Raw genomic sequence first — 19,171 nt, 5'->3', positions numbered from 1 at the left:
GTCATTCGTCTGTTGAATCAGGTAACGTTGTCGTTGAGTTCTTTGATGAAATGTTATTGTTGACGTTGAGATGCCGCTGCGCAACATTCCCCTCTCCGTTAATAGATCCCATTGATTCCTGATTAACTACTTCCGGTTGAGGCGGCTTAACGTCCAGAACGGCCAATTTACTGACAGAGCGCTTTCGAATTCCTCTGTCGGTTCGTATCATCACTTGTCGAATTATTCCTTTCTTACCGGGTAGCAGTTCTTCGACTATTCCTTTTGGCCATGAATTTCTTTGACTCTTTTCATCGACGACCACGACCACATCACCCACCTTGATAGGCTCGGCAGGTTTGAACCATTTTGTTCGTCTGGTCAACGTTGGTAAGTATTCAAGGACAAACCGGTGCCAAAAGTTGTTGGCCAAAACTTGGACTGCTTTGTAAGTGTTTCTTGCCAGATCACGTTCATTGATATTGCTCAATGGTTTGATCCCGTTTGACGATCCCAGTAGAATGTGGTTTGGCGTTAAAGCTTCATCATCGGCTGTTTCCAATGACACATAAGTAAGTGGTCTCGAGTTGACAATGAATTCCGCTTCGACAATCAGGTTCTTCAACATTTCATCATTTGGCGTCCGCGTTCGTAGTGTTTCTTTGAGACACGTCTTGACGGTGCGAATGAGACGTTCCCAGACTCCACCCATGTGTGGTGTTGCGGGTGGATTAAATTTCCACACCATTTCAGAGTTCGTAAACTTTTCTTCGATTTCTCTTTGATCAACTTTTGCGAACTCGTCACTCAATTCTTTTTCGCTGCTATGAAACGATAGGCCATTGTCGCTGAACACTTCTCTTGGTCGACCCTTTCTCAACATGAAATTGTCGATACACATTATGCACAAGCTGGTGTCCATTGAGTGAGCGATTTCCATCCAAATCGCTCGTGTAGTTAGGCAAGTAAACAGAAGTACCCAACGTTTCTCCATAATCACTGGTCGATTGCGAGTTTTTCGTCCATTTCGTACTCGTATGGGTCCAAAATAATCTACTCCAACGTAGGTAAATGGTAGAATGTAGACTGCTAGTCGGCCTGGTGGCAATTCAGCCATTTCGGGGATTTTTGGTTTGGCTAGCGAGTTCTTGCACTTTTGACACGACGTCCTAATTCCTTTCATAACAACACGAAGGGCTGGAATCACGAACTTTTGCCGAATTTCATTTAATGCGGTGGCGTGGTTGCAATGCTTGTAACGGCGATGATAATGGTCGACGACAAGTTGAGTTATGCGATGCCTCCGAGGAAGAATTATCGGTCTTTTCGTTTCATATGAGACTGCGTCAGCAGCGTCGATTCTACCTTTCATGCGGATGACGTCATATTCGTCGAGGTAAGGTGAGTAGGCTCGTAGGGTGCTTGATCGGTTGAAGTCTCTGTACGTCTTCAACGAATTCCCTTGATTGTATCGCGTTGATATAATTTCTTCGACAAATGGGTCGATTTGTGTGCGACGGTATAGTCGTTTTTCTGCAGACCTGATTTCGATTGGCTTCAGCGGTCCAACACGGCGATTGTTTCGTTTTTGTCGAACATTATTGATAAATCGTAAAACCAATGCCACAGTTCTCACTAATCCGTTCCATTGCAATGAATTCTGTTGGTTATGCCGCATTACAATAATTTCGTCGTGGAATGTATCGCGTTGAGCTCGACGATAAAGATAATTTTCTGCGCGTTTAATTTCGTCCTGCTGTAACGGCCCAAGACGACGATCACTTCTGATCGCGCGAACGTTATCGATAAATCGAAGTATAAATGCTTGAGTGCGCACTAATCGATTCCATTGAGAGAAACGTGATAAATCGATGAGTTCCTCCAATGCTACTTCTCTCAGAGTCATGACAAATGATGGTCGAATTTCTTCTTCGGTACTGTGTTCGATTTCGTCGGAGAACCACGTATCCTCATCATCGTATAAAAACTCTGGCGCTTTATACCATCGGGCAGTTGAGTCCAATTTCGCAATTTCCTTCGATTTAGTTGCTTCGTCAGCTACATTGTGTTCGGATGGTACCCATCGCCACTGATTTGACTCTGAAGATTCTAATACTTCCCCAATTCGAAATGCTACGAATTGATTATACCTTCTGGCCTCCGAATTGATCCATCCCATGACGGTTAGCGAATCTGTCCAGTACACCACTTTGTCGATTTTGAATGTTTGGCTCGATTTGACACTGTTTGTTAGTCGCGTACCGAGTACTGCACCCTGAAGTTCCAAGCGTGGCACTGACATTGGTTTATTTGGTGCTACTTTTGTCTTAGCATTGACTAGACAGCAGTCAACCCCACTTTCGTCTTCGATCCGAAGATAAACTGCAGTGGCGTATGCCTCGCAACTGGCATCGACGAATGTATGGATCTGAATCGATTTAGGTTCGTTTGGTGATAGCTTTGGTGAGTATAGCCTTGGTATCTGGATATTTTCGACTTCATGTAACGTCTTTATCCATTCGGTCCACTTTTTAAAATTCGGCTGAGTGATTTGTTCGTCCCAGTTTACTTTAGTCCTCCATATCTCTTGCAGCAGTATTTTGGTGTGGATTAGGTAATGTGCCAGTAGTCCAAGCGGATCAAAGACTGACATTAGGACGCGCAATACTTCCCGTTTAGTTGGGTGATGTTTACCGGATAAAATTTGTTCATTGACTTTGGTGTATTTCAACGAAAATGTGAAGCAATCCGTGCCAGTATTCCAAAACATTCCAAGTACGCGCTCTGTACCGAGTTCGAAGCTAATGTTCATATTTTTAGTGGACTGCTCACCCGTCTCTCCGATTCGTCTCAAAAGTTCTTTCGAATTGGACAGAAAATTACGGATTTCGAAGCCTCCTTCCTTATGGATGAACTTGACTTCCCGTATGCGTTTTTCTGCAGCGTCGATCGTATGTTCACTATCTAGCATGTCATCGACGTAGTGCTTATGGATGATTGTATAAACAGCCTCTGGATATTCTTTGATGAAGTCGAATGCGTTTCGGTTTTTGACGTATTGAGCTTGACTTGGTGAACACGTTAACCCAAATGTTAACACCATCATGACATAAATGTCGGGCTCCCTTGTCTGGTCACCGTCTCGCCATAGAAATCTTTGCACATTCTGATCGGCTTCAATAACTCGAATCTGGTGGTACATTTCTTTTATGTCTCCAATGAACGCATATAGCCGTTCTCGAAATTTGCGTAGAATGTCCGGTAGTGGAACAAGTTGGTCAGGACCCGTTAATAGCAATGAATTTAGTGACACTTTCATTACTTTGGCTGCACCATCCCATACGATTCGGACCTTTTCCGGTTTCTTTGGGTTAAATGCAGGAAATGTTGGTAGATACCAAATTCGTGATTCGTTTGTTGATTGAAGCTCTTCTGCGGTGAGTTTCCTGATGTATTTCTTGTCTACGAACTGTTGCATTTGAGTTCGTAAATTTTCGGCCAATTTTGGGTCCTTTGACATTTTGGATTCTAAACATTGTAGCCGTTTGAGTGCCATTGGATAGCTGTTTGGTAATTCGATTTGGTCGTATTTCCACAGTAGACCGGTTTCATAGCGCCCATTTCTCTTGGACGTTGTTGACTCCATAATTTCCCTGGCTCGTTGATTTTCTTTCGATTCCATTAACGTGTTTGGAATGCTGACTCCCAAGTTTTCCGATTGGAAGTAATCCTTCACTAACTGATGCAAGTTATTATCGTCGACTTGACATTCGCAAATGTTCATGCTGAATTGGCGATTTGAATTTTCACCACCTTTGTAACTGGGTCCTTGAATCACCCAACCTAATCTCGTTTTACTTGCGATTGGTTGGTCAGCCTGTCCTTCTACGGTCTTCAATGATACCATCAGGCGAGAGTACTGTAAGCCGATTAACATTCTCGGTTTAGCTGATTCGTACGTCGCTATTGGGATTCCATTTAAGTGGTTAAATTGCTTAAGCCAGGATGATGTGATGGTTTGTTGTGGCAAGTGTAATTCATCGACGGTTCTAACGTTGTTCAATTTGAATTTATCGGCTTTGTCGAAACATCCAGAAATCGTTACCGACACAATCTTAGAGTCAAACGTATGTCTATGTCCAAATGCCCAATCCACGCATATCGGTGAAGATGTTCCGTTGACGTTCAACTCGTTTGCTAGGCTTGTCTCCATTGAAGTCATATTGGATCCACAATCCAGGAATGCGAAATCATTGACGGATCTGCCGTTGTACGTTACGATGATTGGAACTATGCGAAATTTGTCAACTCGTTGCTTGAGTGACGTCATAGAGTTCGAATGGCTGGCATTAGAGCTAAATTTGGCAACTGACTTTGTTGTTTTATTTCCATTAGATGTCGGTGTATCGTCTTTCGATGGTGATTCATTTGACTTCTCATTATCGTGCAGCATAGTGTGGTGTTTGGCTGTGCAGCTGTCGACCTTGCACTTGAAGTTTGAACGACATCGATAAAAGTGATGTCCGCCTAGACATCGGGTACACAATTTGTTCTCCTTTACGATTGCCAATCGTTCGTTGCGGTTCGATCCTTTGAACTTTTTACAACTGGTTAGTTTCGTGCATGACTCCTCCTTACACGCTGGACATTTTTTCACTTTATTTGCTTGTGAACTGCTGACTTTTGACGTACTTTCCACTTGCGTATTTATGAAATTTCCATTCTTTGCTGATGAGTTCGTGGAATTGGCGTCTTTCTGTTGAGGTTTACGAGGATTCGTTTTAACTGTAGGTCGCACGACTAAACTAGCTGCTTCTGCAATGTTGCTTAACCAGTCTCCTGTAGTGCCCCTTACTATATTAAGTAAGAGAGAAGTAAGTTCTCTCTCTTTAGTATAAGAACCATGAATATGTTACTTAAGTGAATAAAGAATCATTCCATATAATATTGTCAAGCAGTGCGTTTCACTTAATACAACACTCCCGTTAAGACTATATATACCAATTATATATATACATGGCGACAGTGACAGTGATATAAAAAAAAAAAACGATAAGTGGTCGGGTTAGTGAAACCGTTGTACTGCAAAGTAAATAATTATTAATAAAGTGAATCATTAAATGAATAAATTATGGGCACATCTGACTCAAAGCCGCAAACCGCCACAACGGATGGTACTAACAGTAATACTGATGTTAATAGTGTCAATATAATTCAAGAATTTTCCGAACACAAAACCAGCACTGGCATTTGTTTATTAATAATAGTGGTACTATTGGCAATTCACTTTATCTATAAATTTTACACGTTACATAAAAAGTGTATCGTAAAGCGTGAGAGACAAGTACGCCAAATTTGAATATTGAATATAAAAACAGAAAAATAAACCACGAACAATATTTGACGGGATTTGAAAAATAAATGAACAAATAACATTACTGGAATTGATGGACATCCAAGAGCACAGGCACGAAAATTCGTACAAATTTGGTCCGTGGGGTCCGTGGAAAACAGGAGAACATTGCTAAGTCAACAGCGAAGGCACAGAAAATCATAGATCGCACAGGCGCGTAAGGTCGTACAAAATTTGGCCCTGGGTAAACAGATACACATAGCAACAGGTATGAGTTATGGAATAGTATGTTGTGTTACAAGTATTGTAATGTTGATTTTTTCAGCACTAGACCCAAGTTTTCCTTACGAGCGGAGCGAGTAAGGAAATTTGGGTCGTGTGTTGAAAAAATCTCATTACAATACGTGTAACACATCATGCTTTGTGCCAACCGAGTGTCGAAATAGACAAAACACCAAAATTTCTATTAACAAAATATAAAGTTCCATTAAAAACACTCATGAAAAATTTGCAACTTAATTTGATCAATCGACGTTGCATTGCAAACGAATTATTGACAGTGACGATTGTAATAAACGTCATTCGTCTTGAACATTCTTTGCGATTAAACGTGTTTTGGGATAGTTCCAATAAAGATTCAGATTTAGAAGAAGCTGCTGAGCGGGCACTCGGTAAATTAATACCAGTGGTGTGAAGTTAAACTTGTGAAACAAATCGAAGAAAAAAAGTTGCTCGCGTATTTTGAATTTGATTTGCATAATTTGCACAATTGATGTGGCTACTGCTTTGAAATCTGGTGGACAATTGATGGGCGGACCAATGAATCGTGCTGACATTCGGTCTGCTGTACACAAATCTATTTTTTAATTGTTGACTCAAATTGTTTGCGAGAAGAATGCATTTTCTTGTCCGACCAAAGCCAAAAATAAATTTCGAATGCGTCTGAGTAAATAAACGGACATTCGGCATAGCCACCGTCATTGCGCATTTTTTCTTTTCAGCACTCAAACGGGTGTGGAAATAAAATTATTTTTCAGCACTCAAACGGGTGCGGAAATAAGTCACTTTTCAACACTCAAACGAGTGCTGCAAAATGTCGTATTTCGACACTCGGTGGCACAAATTAAAATTTGATTTTTTTTTTATAAGAAAATGTTTTAAATTTTGAAGTTTTTATATGTAACGACACGCGATTGAAAATTATATTTTATGCTTACGTTTTAAAATCGATGTTATATGAGAACGATTGTTTATTTTGCGACAGGATGTTGAAATATTAAATACGACGAAAAGTTGTTCTAATTAAAAAGAAAGAAAAAATATTTTTTTCTGATGTCAGCGAATTTAACACGCGCAGTTTTGAAATTCTTTACACGCGCAGTTTTGGAATTATTTTTTTTTTCGCTTACAATCGGTATTTGGTATTATTTTATGTAAGAAATACGATACTAAGTTTGGGACAGGATGTATAAATTTTGAAAATAATTGCAACATTGTGATTGATAAAGCAAACAAAGCGTATTTAATGGTACGAAATGGAAACGTTTGAATCAAAGCCTTTATTTGATTTAACGGAATTTTTAATTGTTTATTTTTCAATTTTATTTTTCTTGATGGTCTTGTCATTGGTTTTAATTTGGTTTTATTGTCAAGCCCGAACGAATAGATTCATTTGATGTGTTTATATTGTTGGAAATCTGGTGAAGTTGATACGAATAAGTATTTTTTATTTGGCAAAGTATGACTACATGGACACAATTAAGTACTAAATTAGACGAACACAGAATAGAATTTGAAAGAATTTATAAATGCCTGAGTGTTTCAATTAAAAGGAAAATTCAACGTGAAACTTTCGATAAACATTTACAAGACATTATTGAAGTATATAACGCTGCGACAAAGTTGATAAGAACGCACGATCTGCAAGAAGACCATTTGACTTATTGTACGGAATTTCACACAAAAATTAGAGATCGTCTTCTCAAATTGTTTGGAACTTTGAAAGTACACATTGTAGTACCCCCCGGAGTAAAAGAAATTGACCCAAAAGTACTTGATAAAGGTGATTCAGACTCAGATTCAGAAATGGTACAATCAGCTGAAGAGTTTCTTGCCTTGGCAGGAAAAACTATCTCTAGGAATTATGCAGGTGACCCATTAGCCCTTACAGCTTTCATAAACTCTATCAAACTTCTCGAGAAGATGGCAGGTACGACGCACGTTACCCTTTTGATAACATATTTAATGACTAAATTGGAAGATAAGGCTATGGAATCAGTCCCTGAAGATCCACAAACTATTCAAGAAATAATTGATGGACTTAAAGTAGGCATTAAACCTGAGACGTCTAAAGTAGTAAAGAGTAGGTTACAGGCTTTGAAGTTTGACAGATTCAAGGTTCAAGACTTTGCCCTTGAAGCGACGAAATTGAGTGAAGCACTCCAAAGAGCTTTAGTGTTGGAAGGTGTTGGTAAGGTCAAAGCACGAGAAATGTGTGTAGATGAAACTATTGACATGTGTCGGGCGAATGCTCGAAGTGATCTGATTAAAGCCGTATTATCAGCGTCTCAATACAATGATCCTGATGAAGTAGTTGCTAAACTGATTTTAGAATCGTCTACCGAAAAGCAGGAAAAGCAAGTGTTAGCATACAAGGCACAGTTTAGAGGTAAACGGGGAAAAGGTAGAAGCCGTGGTGGTTACGGTAATTACGGTAATAATTATGGAAACTATAATAAATGGAATGGTGGAAATAATAATTACCATCAAAACGGCAATGGTCGAGGTAATAATGGTAGAGGAAGATCCTGGAATCGTGGCCGTGGTCGTGGTCGCGGAAGTTATCAGAATTATCAAAATTATCCGAATCACTCAGTTAGAATAGTCGAGGCTTTGGGAAACGAGGAAGCCCCTCAGCGATACCAGCAGCTGGGGGAAACAACAGCAATGATGCCGTATCAGTCTCAATAGTCCAAAGGAAGGTTCTATCTATGAACCCAAACTACTCAGATTTTATAGTTTTGAGTAGTTCGATTTCAAATAAACAATGCACATTCCTAATTGACACGCAGGCGGACATAACTCTCTTAAAAATTTGCGCAGTCCGCCCAAGAGCGCTATTAGATGTAGAAAATTTGATTGACATAACAGGAATAACGGAAGATCCCATAACGACTTTGGGTTGTACGAATGCGACGTTGGGTAATGACGATTTTAGAGTAAATTTTCCAGTACATGTAGTACCAAATGAATTCAATATTCCGTCAGATGGGATCCTAGGTAAAGACTTCATGAAACATTTTAGATGCAATATAAATTACGGAGATATGACGTTTAGATTTACATTAAACGAACAAATGATTACGGTACCAATAAGGGAAGGTCCCGAAGTAAATACGATAGTTTTACCCGCGAGAAGTGAGGTAATTAGACAATTCAATTTGAAAAAAGAAGTGTTAGAACCCCAGTGGGTCGATTCTTGGGAAATTAGTGCAGGAGTCTTCACAGCTCGCACAATAATTAGCTCAGCTCAGCCGTTGATCCGAATTCTCAATACTACGGATAAAGTACAAATAATGAAAAATGACCGTCTACCAATTCAGAAGTTGTCAGATTATAAGGTTTACACAACGAAAAAGGAAATCTCTTCTAAAGAAAGGACAGAAACTTTACTGAAAATTTTAGAAAACAAAGTGGGGTCATACAGATGGAAAGTTTTGCCTTTCGGGTTAAACGTTTCACCGAATTCATTTACTCGCATGATGACAATTGCCTTTTCAGGTATCCCCCCAGAACAGGCATTTCTCTATATTGATGATGTAGTCGTGATAGGGAAAAGCGAGAAGCATCATTTACAAAATCTCAAAGCAGTATTCCAAGTGTTGCGAGACAGAAATTTGAAAATACATCCTCATAAATGCAAGTTTTTCGAGCCCGAAGTAACCTTTTTAGGACATTTGTGTACTCCTGATGGCATATCGCCAGACCCTAGGAAACACGAGAAAGTTAAAAATTATCCAGTTCCCACAGACAAAAACGCTGCACACAGATTTGTATCATTCGCAAATTATTATCGACGTTTCATCCCACATTTTGCGACTATAGCAAAACCATTGAACAATTTGACTAAAAAAGACGTGACCTTTGAATGGACTGAACAATGCCAAGAAAGTTTCGATACATTAAAGGAAATTTTGACAAAACCACCAGTTTTAGCTTACCCAGACTTTTCTAAGACTTTCATAGTCACAGTCGACGCCTCAATAACAGGTTGTGGGGCTGTACTGAGTCAGCTACATGACGACAATGATCTACCAATTTATTATGCATCAAAGTCATGGTCTAAAGCAGACGCAGTGAAGTCGACTCCAATTCAAGAATGTTTGGCCATTCACTTTGCCTTGACCCAATTTAGACCTTATGTGTACGGAGTACCGTTCCGAGTCCGTACAGATCATAAATCACTTATTTATCTATTTACGCACAAGACTTTGTCTCCTAAACTTATTCGTATTAGGCTGGACCTCGAAGGCTACGATTTCACAATAGAACACATTAGTGGAGCTAAGAATGTAGTGGCCGACGCCCTATCGCGATTAAATATTAAAGATTTACTAGATTTATATGGAAAAACAAAGACAGTATATGTTATGACAAGATCCAAAACAAGAAATTTGAAAAAGGAAAATGAAATGACGACCAATGAAAATTTAAATAAAACACAAGAAATAAGTTACGTACCGGTAATTGAACAATTAAATGCGCATATAAATAAAAAGATACCTCGAATAATGTGTACGCGTACAGAAGGAAGTAAAGACGAGGTAATAGAGCTCAATATATACGAAAATTATAAGAAACTGATCAGTATGAAAGTTCCGGTAGAAATACGCAATGATTTATCAATTCTCGAGAAAGTAATTAATAGTTTACAAGAAATTGCGATAAAGAAAAATTTTAACGAAATTCAGTGGTCGCTAAACGATATTATGTTCAAATTTGTATCAATTAACGTTTTTAAAGAAATTTGCAAAAATAAATTGAATAAACTACGAATAGTGTTAATTAAAAGCCCGATTTTGATCAATGATAAGACAAAACAAAATGAACTCTTAATGTACTTTCATGACAATCCGATTTTTGGAGGACATGTAGGTCACAAGAAACTCTACGCAAACTTAAGGAGTTATTATGCCTGGAAAGGCATGAGGCGAGATGTTGCCTCTTTTGTCAAAAGTTGTACGAAGTGCAAACTAACGAAAGTCAGTGTGAAGAACAAAGAAGCCCTCGTATTAACAAATACTCCCCAGGCCCCCTTTGATGTAGTAGTGATAGATACCATAGGCCCATTGCCTACTTCCCTTAATGGAAATCGCTATGCGATTACGTTAATTTGCGATTTAAGCAAATACTTGGTAATCATTCCTATTCCGGACAAACAGGCTCTTACGGTAGCCAGAGCTATTTTCAATAATTTCGTGTTAATCTTCGGCCTGATGAAACAGGTCATCACCGATCTGGGAACGGAATATGTGAATTCAGTGTTAGAAAGACTATGGGTCCTTTTCCATGTGACCCACAGCAAATCCACTGCTTATCACCATCAGACAGTGGGTACAGCAGAGAGGAGTCACAGAACGTTTAACGAGTATGTCAGAACTTACATTTCCGGTCAGCTCGATAACTGGGAAGAATATTCAAAATATTTCTCGTTCTGTTATAATATCTCCCATCACGCGTCTTATGATTTCAAATACTCCCCCTATGAATTGATATTTTGTAAGAGCCCAGTGCTCCCATTCGATTGGATGGATGGTCGAATTGACCCAATCTATAATATCGATGACTTTAGCAGGGAAGCGAAGTGCAGACTACAAAGAGCACACGTAGACGCCAGAAATCTTATTGACAAGATGAAACTAAGGAACAAAATGAACTATGACCGTTCTGCCAAACCGATAGAATTAGAGTTAAATAATAAAGTAAAGTTGTTTAAGGAGCCATATGATAAACATTCGGAACGCTACGACGGTCCATTCATAGTTAAGGATATCCAAGGATCAAATGTTACGATCACAGATGGCGACAAGTTTTTGAAAACTGTGCATAAAGATAGAGTCCGAAAATATGAATGAATCGTCACAAAAATAAAAGAATGATTTTAATATTTTTATGATTTTATTGTGAAGTTTTATTTTTAAATTAAGGTTAAAGATTAAGGGTTAATTTACAATTTAATCTTTATTTCAATCTGCAATTCAGTTTGAAATTATGTTATCATAAATTTCTTTAAAAAAAAAAAAGGGACGGTGAGAGTCGCAATCTCACAAAGTGAAATCAAATCCCAAAAATTAATAAATTATAAGCAATGGTTAGTTTTAAGACTAAGAAAAGTTTAACTTTCAAAAGGAAATAAATAATGTACGAAATAAATAATAATACGATTGGCATACACCAATCTAGCCGAAGAGGGATGGTGTAGTGCCCCTTACTATATTAAGTAAGAGAGAAGTAAGTTCTCTCTCTTTAGTATAAGAACCATGAATATGTTACTTAAGTGAATAAAGAATCATTCCATATAATATTGTCAAGCAGTGCGTTTCACTTAATACAACACTCCCGTTAAGACTATATATACCAATTATATATATACACTCCCAATACCGAGAGATCCACTACTCCAACTGTTCTTTTCATACAGGCCCACTGGAGCAGAAGCTGGGCTGGTAACTTTTCCGTGATGGCTCTGATAAGTAAAGTATTTTGCAAGTGCTCCACAGCACCGGTATAGCAAATTGTCCTGCTCAGATTTCTTACTTTGAAGCCGTACTTCATTATTGATTCCAAATCTTTATCCTTTGGAGCGGGTTCCTTTTTCAATTCTTCTATCATCGATTCGATGACCCTTTCTGGCATGCCATACAAAACAAACAGCGTTCGAATGATTTCGGGCACAGCATCTGCGTGTACCAGTAAATTTTTTACTGTTTCACGGGCATCTCCTTTCAAGCACGTTATCAGTCGATTGAGATTTTCTTGATTATTGTATCCGCATAGTGCATTTGCGTTTTCATACGAGCTTATGAATATCGGCCACTCATCGACACTGCCGTGAAAATGTGGTAGCTCCTTCGCAGTCTGACGAGCTGCGATCTGTTCAGCAGTCAGACGCCTGTTCGGGTTGTTTGATGAATTGCTGGGCGCTAGCAAATTAACCCCGTTTCCAGGTAAAACGTTCATTGATGTGCCTGGATTAGGTTGCGGGTTATTAATATTTGGTATTGGTGGAGGATGAAAAACGTTGTTTTGACTGATTGCGTTCATTGCACTTGATGTAGAAGCTTGCTGATTGTTGTATGCAGACTGATACGATGAAATCGGATTTTGGTATCCGAATAATGGCATTGATGTAGAACTTAATGGCGGTTGATGCGTCTAAAGAGTTGAAATCGGATTTTGATAACCAAATGACGACATTGGAATGGAACCTGGTGGTTGCTGGTGCAGCTGATAATTCGGAATCGGATTTGGATACCCGAATAATGACCTTGTAACTGAGCTTATCGGTTGGTGATACAGCTGATGAGTCATCGTTTGTTGATAACTTTGATTCGGTATCTGTCCAATTGATTGATTCGGTATTTGTCCAATTGATGGTGGTTGAAGGTTGGACGGAATATGTTGTGGGTGCGATGTATTTAGCGTTGGAGCAGCTGTAGTATTTGCTTGATTTATGTTGCCACTAGCAGTCACAGCTGCAGATGCCGGAACGTTAAGCGTTGAATTGATCATATTACTACGTGGATTGATAGGAGGATCTATCGTTGGCGGCAAGTGGTTGATATTGATCTGTGACGTTTGCTGTCCAGCTAATATCTGATTGCTTGACGGTATCAATTGATTAACTCCAGGGTTCGAATGTGTTGTTGGCACAACATTTTGCTGTTGTGATGTGTTCGGCGAAATCCCCTGTACCGTTGACGAATGTACTTTAGATTGTTTTGTTGTTGATTGAATTCCAGCTTGCTGCGGTGGTACGAACAATGAATCGGACGTCGTATTACTAGGCGGCAGAACGGTCTGAGTGATTGGTGCTTTGCCGTTGACTGGATTTTGAATTTTAGCTTGACGTACCCATTGCTCTATTTCAGCTTCTCGTATAACATTCCATTCTCCAGGATCTACTTGTCCGGGCTTAAATGATTCGTCAAATCCATCGTAACTAAGCGAATCATCGGACTCGAGATCAAGGAGAGAGCGGGACTCGAGGGCAAGGAGAGAGTACTTTTTATCGAGATATTCCGTTTCTTGCTTTTCTCGCCTCTCTCTATCTTCCTTATCTCGCTCACGTCTGAGCCTTATCTCATCTTTTTCTCTCTCACGAGTAAGCTTCAGCTCTTCCTCCAATCGTTGAATTGCAAGATTTCTCATCTTCGACAATGAAGTAGTTGATTTTATCGACTTAGTTTTCGAATGTTTATGTCCAGGCTTGATAATGTGAGCATCAGCTGGATTCGAAGCACCGGATTGGTCCAAATTTGGATATGCGATTTGTGTAGGCAGTAGCTCAACGTTAATTCCGGGTAATGTCGTTGGCGACGATGCGATGTTAGCACTTATCGGATTAGCGATATTGGTTCCAGCGATTGACGTTGGAATTGTAGTCGATGCGACGTTAGTACTAATGGGATTTGCGATGCTGGTTCCAGCAGTTGGAATTGGAGTTGCAGTCGTTGCGATGTTGGTACTAACTGGATTTGCGATGCTCGTTCCAGTTGCCGTTTCAGTGTTTTTAACATTCAGATTCGCTGGTTTCGGTAGTACAACATTGTTAGTTGATTTCGTTTTGTCGGTGTCACTGCTAACACCTACATGAGCTTTCATTTTCGCCACGCAGCTATCACAGAACCATTGATCTTTAGTAAGCATTTCCTTTGTTATACGACCACATGCAAAGTGCGACCAGAGATTACATCCGTCGCAGCATATTTTGTTTATGTTGTCTATCTTCAAGCATACTGAGCACAGGTACATCGATTCGTTTTTATCGGACGTAACAGCTTGGCTTAGACTTGTTCTAAGTGTTGATCGCTGTGTTTTACCGGTGATTTTTGGCGGAGTCCGTGCTGTCTTGCCTGTCTTCAATGCTGGCGGTTTCGTAACTTTCGGAGTCGCCCCGAGATTATCGTTGTTTGACATAATGACCGCTGGTTGCAGACCAAGTACCAATTTGTATAAACAAATTTGAAGAATGTTACAAACGTAACTGCTCGGTCGAGGGAATTGATAAGTCTGATAGCGTTCAAACAGAATTCGATTTATTCGGTTCTTAGATACACTTCAAATTTCTGTAAGGAAAATACAAACGTTATTCTATGTAAACAACTTCTCAAAACTTCATTTCTTACGTTTAGTATTCCCTTTGATTAGATCTTAAACTACGGAGTGAATATCGGGGTGTGTGTGTCGTAGCTAGAACTAAACATAACCTAAAATTAACATCTTTTCTCTCATCTACTTTGACTCAATTTAATCTTACATTTTACAGCCCAACAGCTTGTAATCCGACGCTGTATATTTGAGCAAACTTAAATCCAAATATTAGCAGATGCTAGCCTGAAAGGCGACCGAAATCGTTAGAGAAACTTTGCACATCTGGTGCAACAAATCAATGAAATTTTTACCTCCTTGCCAACATCAGCTAACAGGTACCAACTCAGAAGCACACACACCTGAATCACTCTTTAATTATTAAACTTTTTCCGACTTTTATATACGGATTTCAACGATAAACTTAAATGACAACTTTTCTGATATGATTCCAATAGCAAATGACCGAATAGCTTTTTCCGGTACGTACAACACAAATGTCATTCGTCTGTTGAATCAGGTAACGTTGTCGTTGAGTTCTTTGATGAAATGTTATTGTTGACGTTGAGATGCCGCTGCGCAACACCATTGAACTTACGATTCGTGTAGTCTTTTACGATGTGGTGAATTGTCTGAACGAAATGACCACAATCGCACATCGGATCGGTAGCCGAATTCCATTTGTTCAGCATGTAGTTACACTTGCCATGATTTGTTCTCTTACGGTTCAGTTGAGTCCAGGTTTTTCGATCGACATCAAATCCATTGAGTTTTTCATTCGGGTCGTTAACCAGCTGAGAATTCACCAGTTGTTCTTCCGTCCAAACGTCTAGACGTCTCTCCAAGCTTCATCAGGTTTAAAGCCGGTTACATTTTCCATTTTAACCCACAGTGGTTTCCGTGATATCAGCCGAGGACCTGTTCTTCCTCTAATGTCCAGAGCTCAACGTTTTCTTTGATTTTCTCAATTTCACGGACCAGTGCAATTTTTCTTCTAATATCCGGTGGCCTGATATTTGCCAGCACTGAAAGCCAGCGTAACGGGGTCAACTTAATGGTGCCAGTGACCATTCTCAAACAAGTGTTCAATGTGGTGTCAACTTTCCTTACAGTCACACCATACCGGGCAGCAATATTCGGCTGTCGAATACACTAATGCCAGAGAAGACGTTCTAAGTGTTGTTGCTGACGAGCCCTAATCTGAGCCGATGAGTCTCTGGATGATATTACATCGGCATTTCAATTTCTCACGAACTTTACACAGGTGAGGTTTGAAAGTCAGTGAGCGGTCCAATATGACACCGAGATACTTCGGTGTAGGGTTGTACTTCACTGCTTTTCCGCAAAATTTCACTTCAATCGTACGGGTCGCTTGTCGACTGACCAGATGAAATGTTGAAACTTCAATTTTATCCGGGTTCGCACGCAGTCTGTTCAATTGGTAGTAGCGTTCTAATTTAAGAAGGTCGGCGTTGAGCGCTGCAATTGCAAATCTTTCTGACAGTCCATCATAACCATATTGAATCGCCAGCGCCAGATCGACAGCGAAGAAAAACTTTCTGGCAATTGTCCTTGGCATATCCGAGTTATAAAGGATAGTTGCCCATAACAAGCAGTATAGTCGTTTCAGAAAGGTTGAGATCGTGGAAGAAAAAATACAAAACCCAAAAATGCAATTTAATTTCATTTGTGTGCAATTTTCCCATCCTCACCATAACGGTTGAACTTAACTAACCACAGTAATATGTGAAACGGTAGAGAAAATTTTGATTTAAACGAATGTAGATAATCTTATTTAGTCGTACGGTTCGATTATCGCCGGACAGGTTACGTTTTTGACTTGAACGCTTGAACGAATAATGGAATATTCCAAAGTCATGTTGATTTTACAATACAAGAATGTTAAATTGAAAATCCATTCTCGAGTTTAGCCATCCAAAACGAAAGAGTTAAGGGAAGGAAGAAAAAAAAAACGAATTGGAAGAAAATGCTTTAGAAAAACGACAAGAGATTCGCTATTATATTCCGCAAAACCCACTATAAATATTCACCAAAGACATATTACAACCGACATGGTCTGTCAGGCAACTGCCCTTTGCATATGTTACCACAAATTGGTTCATTTTTTGCAATATTTTCTTCTTCTCTCATGCGGATTTTTCTTCCATTTCGCAATATGTTTTCACGAGATAAATTGTCTACTTTTAAACAAGACTGATGTAAGGGGAGAATTGTCATTTGTGAAGGATTTTTCCAATGTAATCATCATCAAGCGAACCGGTTTTTTTTTATAGCATGTGAGATGGATATGATGCGGGATTGAATATATTGTGATGGCAAAATAGTACAATAAAAAAAAAGAAGAACGAATAATATCCGATCGGTTCCATATGGTCGATGTATATTTATATGAAATGAAAATTGCTCGTTGATTGATAAAACATGCCATTTATTATTTACGTATAAGACGATGTATGTTATGTTTTAGTAATATGAAAAAAAAAAAACATAAACCTGGTCGCATATGGGTTGAAGGGAAATTAATATGAAAGTTTATTAAATCTGGAAGCAATATCATTAGGCTAATTCTATGTCATGGCGTGGTATATGTCTTGTCGTCTTACGTTGTTAATCTTCCTTGGAAAGCACTTGGGATATTAGGTTTTAATTAAATTATTTTCCTGTGCTGTGTGTAGTTAGTATCGCTTGATATGAATTTTCTTTGACATACATGCTGGAAGATTTTCGGTGATGTATCATGATACGTCTATCCAAACAACTATCCCCATTTACCCAGCTATCGTCTACGGAACATGATACATCTTCTGTCTCTCAGACAAATTAACTTATACTTGCTGTTTGAAGGGATTACACTAATTGAACAAGAGGAATACGTAAACAAAGAACTTTTAAGTGTACAGATACTGGAGACACGCATCGTTTGTGATACTTGTTCATTAGCGTTCGGTTATCAAATTACAAAAGTTTGCTCACAAATTACGTCACCATTAATGACTTAAATCTGGTTACTCTATGCCGTACCAGATGCAAGTACCATCATCATCACCACCATCCAGTGGTGCCCCGGGTGCAAATAGTCAATTCGGGTTTTTAAAGAATTATTGCTATTGCTGTGTAGGCCAATAGCTCTCCTAAATTCGAAATTTATTAGACAGTCCTGTATCAATCAATGAATTTTCTTTATCTAAAATGCCCTAGCATCGTTTGGTTTAGTTTAATTTTCTCCGAAATTTTAGTTACAACTTCAAGCATAATAATACCACGAAAATTATACTCCCACTCGACTACACGATTCTCCGCATAATGTGGACCACATTTAAACAGAATAGAAATCTACTTACTGGTATTCTCCGCAGTGGTGTTTCCACTTTTAATTCATAATGTTGACTTTTTTAGCATTATAAAACTCCACACAATATACCCCTTGGTATTATGCATAGAAGGCAGCCGGAATAATGAAAGCATAATGTATACATTACGAAGAGTACTGAGTACAAAGCCATGTTTGAAAATTGAGTTATTAAAACGTAACAGATTCGGTTATTCGATGCGCTGCGATGAAACGCTGTATGTACGTATATATTACATAAAACCAAAAATGTGGTTAGATATTGGGCTGGTTGGCATCATAAAACAAAAAGTATAATAAAAACCCTTTCGGCAGAAGTATAATTTCCAAAAATTAAGTTATTATCAGTGAGCTATCAAATACATTCATTCTCTGTGTGCTATAAGGAGAAGAATTATCCACCACACACAGTTTATGTTCGTTTTTCATTTTTCGCTTCCATAATCTCGGCAATGCATTAGTGAAGGAAAACAAGGGTTTCTCCATAAATTTGTGGATTGTTGTTACACGACGTTACATTACATTTATATTATATCAACCGAAAAGCTGAAAAAGGGGAAAATGCCTAACATTATTACCTTTTCTTTCATCCATAATGGAAGACTTATCAAGGGCATAACTGGAATGGTTGTATAATAGAATACTTACTTATAGAAGAGAGGTGTACAATTTTATGGAGTATGTGTTTTTTTTCGGTTGGGGGAGGATTCTCGAATATAGATTAGGTATAGTATCCCCGTATCCGCTACTTTATTTCTTTTTGGTTTTATGGGTTCCACTCTGTTTACTATAGATAAGAAAATATGAAACGGACGAAGAAAATTTTTGAAATGCCACTCATCATAAAATCAATAAATTTTGAAGGCAGAAAAAAATCGGCTAGAATTATGGGGAAGGATAATGTAAGTTTTATGTTTAATGATCCCGAGAGCTATAAAATGGCAATGATTTTTTTTTCGGGTCGGTTTTTATAAAGCCTTCCATGAATTTCATGTTGTGTCGTAAATAAATATGTAAAAGAATTTCAATTTAATTAATTTTCATCGCAAATACCATGTTTTGTTTCGACTGGGTAATAAAACGTTATCCAATGACATTCG

At 38.7% G+C, this 19,171-nt stretch overlaps 2 protein-coding genes and 1 long non-coding RNA gene across 3 annotated transcripts; all 3 read right to left on the bottom strand.

Annotated features, from left to right (window-relative positions):
* Position 1: 1 nt before the first annotated feature.
* Positions 2–12,736, bottom strand: LOC119066028. The gene is made up of 3 exons (XM_037168246.1): positions 12,149–12,736; positions 11,996–12,077; positions 2–4,794 (listed from the first exon to the last, which is right to left on the bottom strand). Exons 1-3 carry the CDS (start codon positions 12,734–12,736, stop codon positions 2–4), a joined length of 5,463 nt encoding a protein of 1,820 aa, XP_037024141.1.
* A 30-nt stretch (positions 12,737–12,766) lies between these two features.
* Positions 12,767–14,260, bottom strand: LOC119066027. Its single transcript, XM_037168245.1, has one exon. It carries the CDS (start codon positions 14,258–14,260, stop codon positions 12,767–12,769), a length of 1,494 nt encoding a protein of 497 aa, XP_037024140.1.
* A 260-nt stretch (positions 14,261–14,520) lies between these two features.
* LOC119066166 lies at positions 14,521–15,200 on the bottom strand. Its single transcript, XR_005085715.1, has 3 exons — positions 15,016–15,200; positions 14,740–14,947; positions 14,521–14,679 (listed from the first exon to the last, which is right to left on the bottom strand). It is a non-coding gene; the product is annotated as an uncharacterized LOC119066166 (long non-coding RNA).
* Positions 15,201–19,171: the final 3,971 nt, after the last annotated feature.

The sequence above is a fragment of the Bradysia coprophila genome, chromosome IV (genome assembly GCF_014529535.1).
Source record: "Bradysia coprophila strain Holo2 chromosome IV, BU_Bcop_v1, whole genome shotgun sequence".
NCBI classification, from domain to species: Eukaryota; Metazoa; Arthropoda; class Insecta; order Diptera; family Sciaridae; genus Bradysia; species Bradysia coprophila.
This window is presented reverse-complemented; position numbering and strand designations above follow the sequence as displayed.

Excerpts from the sequence above, each read along its gene's own strand:
- LOC119066028 (XM_037168246.1), bottom strand. The coding sequence starts at position 12,736 with ATGCCATTATTCGGATACCAAAATCCGATTTCATCGTATCAGTCTGCA. Across the intron at positions 12,078-12,148 it reads TAATGAAGTACGGCTTCAAA|AGCCATCACGGAAAAGTTAC; the intron begins GTAAGAAATCTG and ends TTTACTTATCAG. Across the intron at positions 4,795-11,995 it reads TTGGAGTAGTGGATCTCTCG|AAGCAGCTAGTTTAGTCGTG; the intron begins GTATTGGGAGTG and ends GCAACATTGCAG.
- LOC119066027 (XM_037168245.1), bottom strand. The coding sequence starts at position 14,260 with ATGCTTACTAAAGATCAATGGTTCTGTGATAGCTGCGTGGCGAAAATG.